Source organism: Amblyraja radiata, chromosome 1, assembly GCF_010909765.2.
Source record: "Amblyraja radiata isolate CabotCenter1 chromosome 1, sAmbRad1.1.pri, whole genome shotgun sequence".
Classification (NCBI taxonomy): domain Eukaryota; kingdom Metazoa; phylum Chordata; class Chondrichthyes; order Rajiformes; family Rajidae; genus Amblyraja; species Amblyraja radiata.
Genome location: NC_045956.1, coordinates 152,303,947 through 152,317,329, shown reverse-complemented (window position 1 = coordinate 152,317,329; position 13,383 = coordinate 152,303,947). Strand labels below are relative to the sequence as shown.

At 41.4% G+C, this 13,383-nt stretch overlaps 1 protein-coding gene across 2 annotated transcripts in view; it reads left to right on the top strand.

Moving 5' to 3' along the window:
* The window catches only part of malt1 (MALT1 paracaspase), a 142,377-nt gene that overhangs the window by 92,778 nt on the left and 36,216 nt on the right, over positions 1-13,383 (top strand). For both annotated transcript variants that reach the window (XM_033032900.1, XM_033032891.1), the window contains 4 exons: positions 1,079-1,126; positions 2,338-2,541; positions 9,031-9,208; positions 11,831-11,905. In XM_033032900.1, coding sequence (XP_032888791.1) covers positions 1,079-1,126; positions 2,338-2,541; positions 9,031-9,208; positions 11,831-11,905 — 505 coding nt within the window. The remainder of the gene's footprint in view (positions 1-1,078; positions 1,127-2,337; positions 2,542-9,030; positions 9,209-11,830; positions 11,906-13,383) is intronic.

Genomic DNA, 13,383 nt, shown 5'->3' with positions numbered 1-13,383 from the left:
TGCGGATCGGGGAGGGATGGGGATGGTCTGGGAAGTAATGGCAAGAGTTAATGTCCTGTTCCCACCCAGCACAATTTGAGATTATGGTAAATATGAAATGTGTGCCTCGATGTTTCAACCCAATTCATGAAGTCTCGGGTGATATTGAACTGAAGCCTGAACATCAATGACATCCATTTTGTTCCAGCAAAGCAGACATAATGTTTACTTAAGATTGACACAAATTGCTGGAGTAACTCAGTCAGTCAAGCGACATCTCTGGAGAAAATGGACAGGTGACGTTTCAGGTGGGGACCTTTCTTTAGACTGTTTGTAATGGAGGAAGGGGGGGGGGGGGGGGGGGAACTGGAAGCGAGAAAAATCCAGGACAATTTGAGGCCAGTGACAGATGACCTCCAACAAGGAGGTTCTTTGAGCGGCTGATTTTTGACTAGAGATAATGTGAGCCTAAGAGGGATACTCCAGCATTTTGTGTTTATCTTTGGTATAAACCAGCATCTGCAGTGCCTTTTTATTATAATTTTTAATTCTTAGGCTTTTCAAAACTTTCATTCATATAAATGTTGTTAATGGAGAAAAATCCAACCTATAATTTTAGGAGGTACACAAAATTGCTGGAGGAACTCAGCGGGTGCAGCAGCATCTATGGAGCGAAGGAAATAGGCGACGTTTCGGGCCGAAACCCTTCTTTAATTTTAGGAGTACTGTGAATTATTTCAAATTTGCATTAACATGTGGACAGTTATGATAGAAATTTATGAACCATAAAGTTTATCTAATGAAGGGCCTGTCCCACTTGGGCGTCATTTGCGCCTCACGCAGATGGCGCACAAAGATTTTGTACATTCCAAAATCCTGGGGCGCCGGGCGCCTACGTCACCGTGCACCATGCACGCATCACGTGCGCGTCACGACGCGTAAATGATGTCGCGTAAATGACGCGCAAATAATGACCAAGTGGGACAGGGCCTTAATGATACAAATATTTGTGGGCTATGATGGAATGTTGTTGTAACAATAGGAACAAGGAAGCATTGTAACTAAATATTCAATTATATTAATTGTTCACTATTGTTAGGTAAACCTGGTGAGATTGGAATGCTAGAATTTAACCAAAGACATTATGGTAAGTATTACCCTATTTTATTTATATGTAGATGTGACGCAAATGCAATAAACCAAGCTTATCTTTTTCATCATTGTTTCCATTTAATGAAGATCAGCCAAATATTATTGAAACACCCACTTGGGGTGGTGAATCTGTGGAGTTTATTGCCACAGAAGGCTGAGGAGGCCAAGTCAATGGATATTTTGAAAGCAGAGATAGATTATTTATTAAGTACAGGTGTCAGTGGTTATGGGGAGACGGCAGGAGAATGGGGTTAAGAGAGAAAGATAGATCAGCCATGATTGAATGGTGGGGTAGACTTGATGGGCCAAATGACCTAATTCTGCTCCTATCACTTGTGAACTAACATCATGAGGAATTAAAATTAGTAGATTGAAGTGGCAGCCTAACAAGGAGAATCTTTGAAGATATGCAAATTATTTATGTACTGTGCAATGAAATGTATCCAAGGCAATGGAAGAACAATTTGAACAAATGACAGGCTTAGTACTGTAATATTCGCGCGGCACAGTGGAGCAGTGGTAGAGTTGCTGCCTCATAGCGCCAGAGACCTGGGTTCGATCCTGACTATGGGCACTGTCTGTGTGGAATTTGTATGGGTGGGCACGTGGGTTTCCTCTGGGTGCTCCAGTTTCCTCCCACATCCCAAAGAAACACAGGTTTGTAGGCTAATTGGCTTCTGTAAATTCTACCGAGTGTGTAGGATAGAACTAGTGTATGGATGATTGCTGTTCGGTGTGGACTAAGTGTCATGTTTCCACGCTGTTTCTGTAAACATAGAAACAATGAAAATAGGTGCAGGAGGAGGCCATTCGGCCCTTCGAGCCAGCACCGCCATTCATTGTGATCATGGCTGATCGTCCCCAATCAATAACCCGTGTCTGCCTTCTCCCCATATCCCTTGACTCCACTAGCCCCTAGAGCTCCATCTAGCTCTCTCTTAAATCCATCCAGTGATTTGGCCTCCACTGCCCTCTGTGGCAGGGAATTCCATAAATTCACAACTCTCTGGGTGAAAACGTTTTTTCTCACCTCTTAATGACCTCCCCTTTATTCTAAGACTGCGAACCCCTGGTTCTCGACTCGCCCAACATTGGGAACATTTTTCCTGCATCTAGCTTGTCCAGTCCTTTTATAAACAAAACTAAATTTGCCAAGGTTGCTTCATGTTCTAGTAAAATAATATTTTAAATCCATTATGTTTGTAGCTACAGACAAGGTGGCTCTTCTGATTGGAAATATGTCCTACTACAATCATCCTCAGCTAAAGGCACCAATGGTGGATGTATATGAATTGACCAATTTGCTGCGGCAGCTGGATTTTAAAGTAGTGTCTCTATTGGACCTTACCGAATCAGAGATGCGCAATGCAGTGTATGAATTCTTACTCTTGCTGGACAAGGGAGTGTATGGTATGTATATATTTGATTCATTTTTGGATATTTAGGCATTTTTTAAAAATCATTTCTGGAAGAAAGTGATCGGTATGGCATGGTCTTTTTACCTGGCTCTTAAGGTATCAGATTTCTTTATAATTTAAAATGATTTTTATTATGGTGTGATTAAGGAAAAGAAGGATTGGATCAAATTAACATCCCTGGGTATAAAGTTGCTCAGTCAATGAATGCAGTGTTCTGTGTGGATTTGAGTTATACAAACCATAATTATCATAATTGCAATTTTTGGCTGAAGTTGATCTCAATTCGCTTATTGCTACCAATTTGCCATTACGATTTTGATTTGCCATTAACGGAATAAGTTTGCCTTTAGGGAATAATGTAATGGAGTCGGTGATAAAGGATCAGCTACCTGTTAGTGCATGTTTTAGCCCATGTCCTAAAGTCAGATTTGCCCCGACATTGTGAGGGACCAGCATATTAGGCATTCTCCATGATTGCAGAGAGCTGTTGGGTAGCAGTACAGGCATAGTCGTTGGTTGGTACATGTGTTAACGAACTGTGATAAATTTGTTGACCACAGCTAGTCAGGGATCTTTGCAGAAGATCATTATCTGGTGGCTCCTAGTGGTATATGTATGCACAACTGGTGAAGTGGGTGTATGTTATGCTCTCCTTGGCGACCCTGGTAACATGCAGGCCATGATATTGAACCTATTCAAGCCAGATTTAAGTGCTTATCATGCAAAACACATGTAATACTATCCTAATTCATCATAAATCCTAACGTACAATTGGAAAGTGGATTTGGAATTAACTGTTGTTTGCATGTGGACTGGAGGTGTAACCTATTGCGTTCCATGGCAAGTGGCTTTTATTATTCCTAGTGTACTTGTTCCTCCCAAAGCTCCTCGAGGAAGATCTCTGGTCTCCCACAGCTCAGATTACCACTCTTTCCTCCTTCCTCTTTCGAGCTCTGAGACGATGAGCAGCCTCTCTCCATGTGGCCCTCTTACACCCCCTCCCCCCCACCTCTGCCTTCATCTGAATGCAACTAGTCCATCTCCTTGTCCCTGTTATCCATGACATTGTAGGTTGCATATGCCTGTCAAAATTAGCAGCAATGGTTCCCGAACATGGAATGGCATTTCAAAAAATATACATGTCAAAAATATCTTGGTACTCTTTTTTTCTAAATGGCTTAAGAAGAAATAGAAAGTGTTGAAAAACAAAGCCCATAACTATGTCTCTTCTCATTTTGTGGATTTTAGCCTGAGTGTATTTTCCTCTTGAAATATCTCGATAAACTAAATCAGCTTTTAGTTTAGTAAACAATGAAGGAAGTGTAATCTTAAAACAAGCCAATTCCACAGTCGCTGTGCATGCAGCGCAACAGAAATGCTTCTTGTGTCGACAGGGTTTATTATAAGCAAGGCCAGACATGAAAGCCCCCACTATTTGTGTTTGCCAGTAAGATCGCTGAGTGCCTGAACCTCAGTCTGAGGTGGCTGAAGTACTCACCCACGCTTCCTGTGGTTGTTGCGGAAAAGGTTTCTCTAATGCAGATAACAATTCCACAGAAATCTGTCTATTTTTGCGCAAAAGTGAAAATTAACTCACTGCACCATTGCAAGGGGTAACAATAAGAGTTTTGTATTTATTCGACTCAAGGGAGGGATAATTATTTCCTCTTTACACTTTTGGTGTATTAATAGGTATCATAACATTCGCAAAATTCTCCAGTGTTGACTTTGTTTTGGATACCACAACCCAAACTAGATATGGCAACAATCAGAATGATTGCCTTATGTTTTCTTATGCTTTTCACTGCGGTAAATGCATTCTCCCTGCACCAAATCACTTTAATGGTTGCTGTCACAGCTGGCATATATTGGAGACTAAGAACTGTGCTTTCAAAGTCTGTGCCTCATTTCCAAGTCGCCTCTGTCCACTACAATATGAAAATACCCTTGTTATCTCAGTAACGAGTTCCAAGAATTGCTGAGAAGTTCTCCTTCCGGCAGTGTGTATGTAGCACAATAATGTATTCAACGTTCTGTTTGTTAACATTAATAAAATATTGCATGTGTTTTCTTGATTTCCTCCCCCTACTTATGAGGGAGAAAATATAAGGAGGAAAAGGGGATGGCATTGTGAATTACAGTAGACTGATAGACCGAATAGCCTTTCCATGGGAAATATAAGCTATGTAGACAAATATGCTGGAGAAACTCAGCGGGTGAGGCAGCATCTATGGAGCGTAGGAAGACTGTCTTTCTTCCCGCCCCCCCACCTTCACATCAGTCTGTAGAGGGTCTCGACCCTTCCCGGTTCAAAGTTCAAATGTTACCTATTTCCTTCGCTCCATAGATGCTGCCTCACCCGCTGAGTTTCTCCCGCATTTTTGTCTACCTCCGATTTTCCAGCATCTGCAGTTCCTTCTTAGACAAGATCAGTGGCTGTAACAACTCAGAAACTAGGTTCTCGTGAGTGTTGTATGCAGCTCATACTGTTGAAAACGTTAATTACTTACCATAAGATGTGGATGATTAAAAACAGGAAATGCTGGAAATACCCCGAAGTTTAAGTAGGATCTGAGGAGAGATAAACAAGTTTAACTTTAAAGTTAATGGCCTTTTGAAGGTTCACCGAACCTAAATGTTAATTCAGTTAATTTAAGCTAACTTTCTGAGTGTTTAGACTTTTCTTTTAACCATAAAATCTGTAGTATTTTGCTCATGTAAAAGATATACATGTAGAGACATTTTTTTAGGCAAGAGTTTAACTTCAGCACTAAGTTGGGTGTGTCTGCATTCCAAATATGATTTTTAAATGCCAAATTTTGAGAATGTGAGAGGTAAATGAGCCTTTAATGTCCAATTTATGGTAACATTCGTGCACCTAATTGAAGATAATCTTAATTTTAAACCAGAAGTTCTTTGTATTAGTCACATTGTGCATTTCATTTTGGAATATGTTCACATTATTTGGGGAATCTTATGACAAGTGGTATATTACTTGTAATCAACAACAGTTACATAATTCTGCACAAAGAACAACATGCTGGAGGAACGTCCATTATTATTTCAATTTGAAAGTTTCTAATTTCCTAAAAGTTGGTAGACTAAATTTTCTGAAATCCTGGTGAAAGGTATAATTTAAATAGTTTACAATCAATATATTTGAAATGGGGAAGTAGCTATTTGGACAAAAATATTGTATCCCAACAATCCCTTGTGTTAGACAAGCAGGTTCCTCCAACATGATGGAAACACAAAGTGCTGGAGGTACTCAGCTGGTCAGGCTGCATCTGAAGGAGGTTGGGCAGAATCATTGGCTTCTTCAGTCTGAAGAGGGGTCCTGACCTGAAACGTCGCCTATCCATTCCCTTCACAGATGCTGCCCCAATAAGTTACTCCAGCGCTTTGGTCAAGATTCCAGCATTGTGTCTCCATTTTATTCCTCCAAACACTAAGTCCTGTAAGGCCAGTTCCCGACTCATTGAAAGACTGCAGCAGGGCTCAAGTTAAAAGACGTGTGAAAACACTTAATGGCAACCGAGAAGTATTGCAAGATGTAAATCATTCTCACCGGCGCTAGACGTAAAGCATATTTCCATAAACTAATTAATCACGAGACCTAGGTCAGGACAGGTTTTTCCTTTTAAATCTTTGTAATTATAGCCTGAGTTCTAAGACAGTGGCGCCTCCATGTCTTAATCTTGATATTTATATTGAAGGAGTCTTAAACTCTTCAAGGTGTCACATTCCAACCTGAACAGATGCACAGCTGAAGCATGAATCATAAATAGCCATGAATGACCATGTGCAATCTAGAAAGGCAATTTGTTCCTACATTTTGATAGATTGTCTAGAAGGTGAAATTTGGGTCTATTAGCAGAGCCCACTGACATCTACTTCAGCAGAGTTGCTTGTCAACAACAGCATGATTCACACTCATATCAAATAACAGACCTCGCATGAAGGTATTCGCCAACTTCAATTGACGTATTCAGATATTGAAACCTTTAATTCCTGCCTTCTTATCCAAATCATTGATATATATCACAAACAGCAATGAGCCCAGCACTGATCCTCGAGGCACACCACTCATCACAGACTTCCAGTCTGGAAAACACCCTTCCGCCACCACGCTCTGCTTCCATCCACGAAGCCAATTCTGTATCCAATAAGCTAGCTCTTCCCTGGATCCCATGCAATCTAACCTTGCCGAGCAGCTTACCGTGTGGAACCTTATCAAAGACCTTACTGAAGTCCAGTGAGACAACATCTATGGCCTTGCCCTCATCAGTATTTTTGGTTACCTCTTCAAAAAAAGTAATTTAATGGTAAGACATGATCTCCCGCATACAAAACAATGCTGGATATCCCTGATTAGCCCACGCCCATCCAAATACATATATATCTTATTGCTCAGAATCTTCTCCAGTAACGTTCCTACCACAGATATTAGTTCCCAGGCTTTTCTTTGCAGCCCTTTCTTAAATAGAGGCACAACATTAGCCACCCTCCAGTGATCACTGTGTTTAATGATGATTCTTATATCTCAGCCAGGGCTCCCACTCTTTCTTTGATAGCTTCTCACAGCATCCTTGAATATATCTGATCAGGCTAGGGAGATTTATCTACCTTCATATGCCCTAAAACGCACAGTACGTTCTCGACCGTAATGCAGACTGACGTCAAGACATCTCTATTAACTGTCCCAAGTTCCCTCGCCTTCATGTTTATCTGCACAGTTAAAACAGAAGGGAAATACTCATTAGGACCTTGCCCATCTCTGGAGACTCCACACATCTTTATAGACTCCATACTCCAAACACGGGGATGACTGCTTTGTTTTCTGATGGGCTCTATTGCCTCTCTAGTTACTCACTTTCTCTTAACGCACTGCAATGCCACTCCCAATGCCCAAGCTGAACTGTCTATCTTTGGCCTCCTCCACTGCCAGAGTGAGGTCAGACAAAAATATAGAAGCAGTACCTCACATTTCGCCTCGACAGACTACAGTCTGATGGCAAGGACATGGAAATCCCTGATTTTGGGTAACTTGCTTCTCTTCTGTCCCTCCATCCACCAGATTCTCCTGCACATGTCCTTCACCACTCTGCCCTTTCTCATCCAACTTATTCACCCACTTCATCTGCCCATTATCCACCCCTCCCCCCCCCCCCCCCCCCCACCACCGCCACTCATGGGTCCCCTCCCCCACTATCTTCCCACCTAACTGCCTTTATTTGGTTGCATGCTTTACCTTCCTTTCCCATCAGATTCTATCATCTCAGGCTTAGTTATGTCCACCTGTCATGTCACAGAGCCTGGAAACAGTCCCTTTGGCCCAACTTGCCCACACTGATCAGTATATCCCATCTACACTAGTCTCACCTGCCTGCATTTGGCCCATATCCCTCTAAACCTGCCCTATCCATGTCCTGGTCTAAATGCTTCTTAAATGTTGCAATAGTACCTATCTCAACTATTTCCCCCAGCAGCTTGTTCCATACACCCACCACCCTTTGTGTGGAAATGTTACCCCTCGGGTTCCGAATAAATCTTTCCCCCCTCACCTTAAAACGATGTCCTCTGGTTCCTGATTCTCCTACTTTGGGCAATAGATTTTGTGTCCGATCCATTCCTCTCATTATTTTGTATGCCTCTATAACGTCACCTCTCATTCTCCTGCACTCCAAGGAACAGAGTCCAAGCCACCTCCACTTTTCCATTTAGATTAAGTCCTGGAAACATCCTCATAAATCTTCTCTGAACCTTTTCCAGCTTGACAACATCTTTCTTATAACATGGTGCCCAGAACTGAACACAATATTCTAAATGCAGCCTCACCAACGTCCTATCCAACTGCAACATGACCTCCCAACTTCTATAGTTAATACTCTGATTGATGAAGGCTATTTTGCCTTTTTGACCACCCTAACTACCTGTGATGCCAATTTTGAATGATGTACCTGCACTCCTATCTGGGATGCCCATAATTTGGGTGTTCACAACCCTGCGAGGACATGTCTTGGCTAACCCGTTGTGCACCTCTGCAGGAGGAAACCATCCTAAACCTTGTGGAGAATATTTAAATAGGATGCTGCACCAGCTCACATTTCAAGCTCACAGTCCTGCTCTAGAGAGAGTACTCTGTCTTCCTTCGCTTTCAGATTGGGTCAGGAGGGTTGGCTGGCAGCCACTCTTCCTGCTCATGCTCATTCTCCTGCGAAAGCTGTTCTGTGATCCACTCTGATCCACCGTATATGTTCATTCCCAACAGTTCGGGCTGCAAACAGTACTCGGGAATGGTACCTTATTGTAACGAGGGGATTTCCTGTGGACCGAATGCACGGTGCTGCTTCAGATCAGTAAAACGTGGGCAGCACAGTTGTAAATCCTTCAAAAAATAGTTGTTCAGTGGTGTTCAATGAAGTATATTTAAATGGTGATTGTTGGATTTAACAATGTATGTCTGGGTTAATTATTACAGGTTTGTTGTACTATGCTGGACATGGATACGAAAACTATGGAAACAGTTTTATGGTGCCGATTGATGCTCCAAATCCCTATAGATCTGCAAATTGTTTGTGTGTGCAGAGTATCCTAAAGCTCATGCAAGAGAAAGAGACCGGATTGAATGTCTTTCTACTGGACATGTGCAGGAAAAGGTACATCTAACTATTAGCGTAAATTGTAACTGTTAAAAAATGAATGCAACTGATTACACTGGTTTCAAGTTCAAGTGAGTTTATTGTCATGTGTCCCTGTATAGGACAATAAAATTCTTGCTTTGCTTCAGCACACAGAACATAGTAGGCATTTACTACAAAACAGATAAGTGTGTCCATATACCATAATATAAATATATACACACATGAATAAATAAACTGATAAAGTGCAAATAACAGATAATGGGTTATTAATAATCAGAGTTTTGTCCGAGCCAGGTTTAATAGCCTGATGGCTGTGGGGAAGTAGCTATTCCTGAACCTGGTATATATTCATCTGTTGATATATATGTTGATGATCTGTTGGTATATATTCATCTGCCCTTAGTGGTGGCCATGAAAAATTGAGACATCTTAATAATTCTCATACTGTTAATAGAATAGCTGAAACTGGGCTGTGACTATGAAGATCTACTTTCATGGTTATGATACAACCATGGGTTGCAAGCTTCGCAACCCTTCAAGGACATGGCCACAACAGATTAGCAATGATGTTGAGGAAATGGCTTTCTCAATACCAAATACAACTTTCTTTTAACCAATACGTTTATCCGTTTTGTTTCTCATTTCTTTTCACTAAATTTGAAGTGATGTTTTATGTAATTGCATTTGTGCCTTGATGTGAACCGTGACCTAGGTCTAACCCAGGATTTCAGCTGCAGCTCTCTTGAGCGGACACAATGGTAGGAAAGGTAGTTGTCCCACATTGCCCATGTCAAGAGTAGAATTGTAGTCCCTGACTGGAGGTCAGACAACATTACCAAGAAATTATTTTGTGTCATGAAAGTTGTATTGCTTCAGAGGCCAATGCAAGTGTTTAAATTGGCCCTCTGCTGCAGAGCTCATGAGCAGAGTGAGTGAAGGTAAACAGATCCTGGGAATAATGGATTAGAGTCATAGTCATAGAATGATACAGTGTGGATACTGGCCATTCGGCCCCACTTGCCCACACTGGCTAACATGTCCCGGCCAACTAGTCCCATCTGCCTGCTCTTGGTCCATTTCCCTCAACCTGTCCTATCCATGTACCTGTTTAATTGTTTCTTAAATGTTGGGATAGTCCCACCTCAACTACCTCCTCTGGCAGCTTGTTCCATACACCCACCACCCTTCGTGTGAAAAAAAATACCCTTCAGATTCCTATTAAATCTTTTTCCCTTCACCCTGAACAGATGCCCTCTAGTCCTTGGATTATGTGGAGAATCCCAATGGAAGTTGGGGAGAGTTGAGTGGGATCAGAATTTGAAAGGTTTAATACGAGGAGGTTGGGGGCGGTTTGTGATTTCTTGCTAGATGGCAGGCAGATCAGTATCATAATCTGTTGTGGGAATATGGGACTTGGTGGGTAATTGTGGGGTACCTGAGCAAGAACTGCTACAAGGGTGTTTGTAATTCATAGGGGATCTGCCTAAAATAAGTTCCCAATGTTAGACTATGGAATTGGATTTGATCGGTCATGTCCTATCCAAGTCTCACTGAGGCATTGTAGTCCTTGCACAATGTTTGAAGTATGCAATGTGCTATCTTGTGTTGGATTGTATCCAGAAGCAAAGATTGGAGATATTCATAAATGTTAAATGCATTTCTGAAGAGAATTCAATCATGTTACAGATATCAGCGTTGCACTGTGAAAAAGCATTTCTCTCTGCTATGCAAACAATTTGATGTAGTTACAGAAACACAGCACCAGGCCCTTTGGCCCATCATGCCCATGTTGACCAACTATACCCATGCTGACTAATTGTACCCATCTATACTCAACTCCTCTAGAGCCTTTGCTCCATAGCCTTTCATGGCTTAGTGATTAAACTGTTCATGTCAGTATTTAGTTAAAGTATTTTGCCTCCACCACTCTCTCAGGCATTGGAATCCCCCTCCGCTGCCCCAGGTGTAAATGTGTATCCTCTGATTTCATCTCACCCTCTTACTCCTCATCTTAAACCTAGGTCCTCTAGTTTTAGACATTTCTATTATGGGCAAAGGTTTCTCACTACCTACCCTCTTTATGCCACTCATATTTCTGTATACCTCTTCTCTCTCCCATCCCACCCCTCTCAGCTTTATTTTCTCAATGGAAAACAAACATAGACTATTCAGTCTCTCTGCATAACTGAACTGCTCCATTCTATTATCTGAATGCTTGTAATGAAGGCGTGGATGAATATTTCCCCATTCACAATGACGGGAACTGATTGAGAAACAATTTTTCGTTTCATCTGTGTATGTAAGTACTCAGTTAAAATGACATTAAAATAAATACTGAATACTGAAATGAATGGTACTCTGTGATTCATTGCTACAAAGATATGGAACTTCTCTTAATTCTTTGACTGTTTGAGTTTAGTTTGAGTTTGAATTTAGTTTATTGTCACGTGTACCTAGTCATAGAGGCCCATACAGTAGAACACACCTAGTCTCAGTGTCGGTAGGAGAGGGGAATCTGGGTAGAAAATGCTTTGAGGATTAATGGGAGCGATGAATATGTGTGTGTAAAACTGTAGGGATGCTTAACAATGATGCAGCATACTGTGTGGAATGAACAACCTGATTCTGTTTTTGTAGGAACGTCCATGATGACACGATTCCAAGCATGGAGGCCTTAAGAGTGACAGCCAATATTGTGTTTGGATATGCAACGTAAGTCTATTCGAATGAAGGATTTAATTCTGTAAATATGTTGAGACTTCTACTGACTAAGCATTAAAATCGCTAGATTTTGGCAAATCAAAGTCAAAGTGACCAAGTGCCAGATCATTTATTCCTGGATTACTTAATGTGCAGATTAAAAGCAGCAATAATGTGGCAACATTTGAGTTATGTGATTACAAAGTCTACTTATAAAATGATGCTGATAGAAATCCAGATGGTTTGAAAATCAAACAGATTAGATTTCTGAAAATAGCCACAAAACTGTAAAAGAGTAACCCAGGCAGCATCTCTGGAGAAAAGTAATAAGTGACATTTTGGGTCGAGAAATTTCTTCAGAAATTTTGAGTTTTTAATACTTCTGATGTGAAAAAACATTGTCGAATTTCACAATGGCATGGGTCTTCTGCCAATTCGAGTTTAACTGTACCTTAATTAGTACACATGACAATAAACTGATCCATTGAACCTTTTACTTCATCCCACTATCTTTCCAGCACATCAGCAAATAAGCATTATAATGAAGGAATTTCTGGCTTCCAGTTGTGATCAGTGAATAACTCAGCAGGTCAGGCAGCATCTCTATAGATCATGGATAGGTGACATATTGGGTTGGACTCTTCTTCAGATTGATTGTGGGAGTGGGCGACAGGACAAGGTGGATGCAGGCGAAGAGAGTTTAGATAGGCAGATGGTTGGAACGAAGGCCGGATATAAATGCAGAAGGTATGAGACAGGATTGAAGAGTTGTGAATTGTGAAGCCAAAGGAATGAATATAGGAGGAGGGAGAGGGCAGAAATAGGTGGGAGTCCAGGTGGTGCACAGAGGAGGGTGTGGGGGAGAAAGGGGAGGGGGAGGGAGGTTGTGGTTACCTAAAATTGGAGAATTAATTATTCATGCCATTGGGTTCTTTCCCAGAGAAATTTACTTGTGGGTTGAGAATGTCACTGGCACATCCAGCATTTATTGCCCATTTTAATTATGCTTGTGGCTGGGCATAAAGCTCTACAGTCTCTGTTACTGGATAGAGAGGTCCAGCATTTAATCTTTGGTCAATGAAGCAATAGTAACCTAGTTCTAAGTTAGGGTGGTGAATGACTTGCTACAGGATTATGGGAGATGTTGCTAAGGAAAGCCTTTCTGAATTGCTTTGGCCCATTTAATAGATGGTATACTGTGTGGCCAAAGTACAGCCTGTAGAAGGATCCCAACCGGAACATCTCCTATTCATGTTCTCCGGAGATACTGTCTGACCTGCTGAGTTACTCCAGCACTTTGTCTTGTTTTTGTGAACCAGCATTTGCAGTTCTTTGTATCTGCAGTGATGGAAGTGGATGAAATGTTTTCTCACCTCTGATCTGAAAGGGTAATCCTTTATTTTGAGAATCTGACCCCTGTTTCCAGACACCATTATGCGAAGGAAATATTTACCTTGTCATACTTTGAAAGGATTTGTCTATTTCACTAC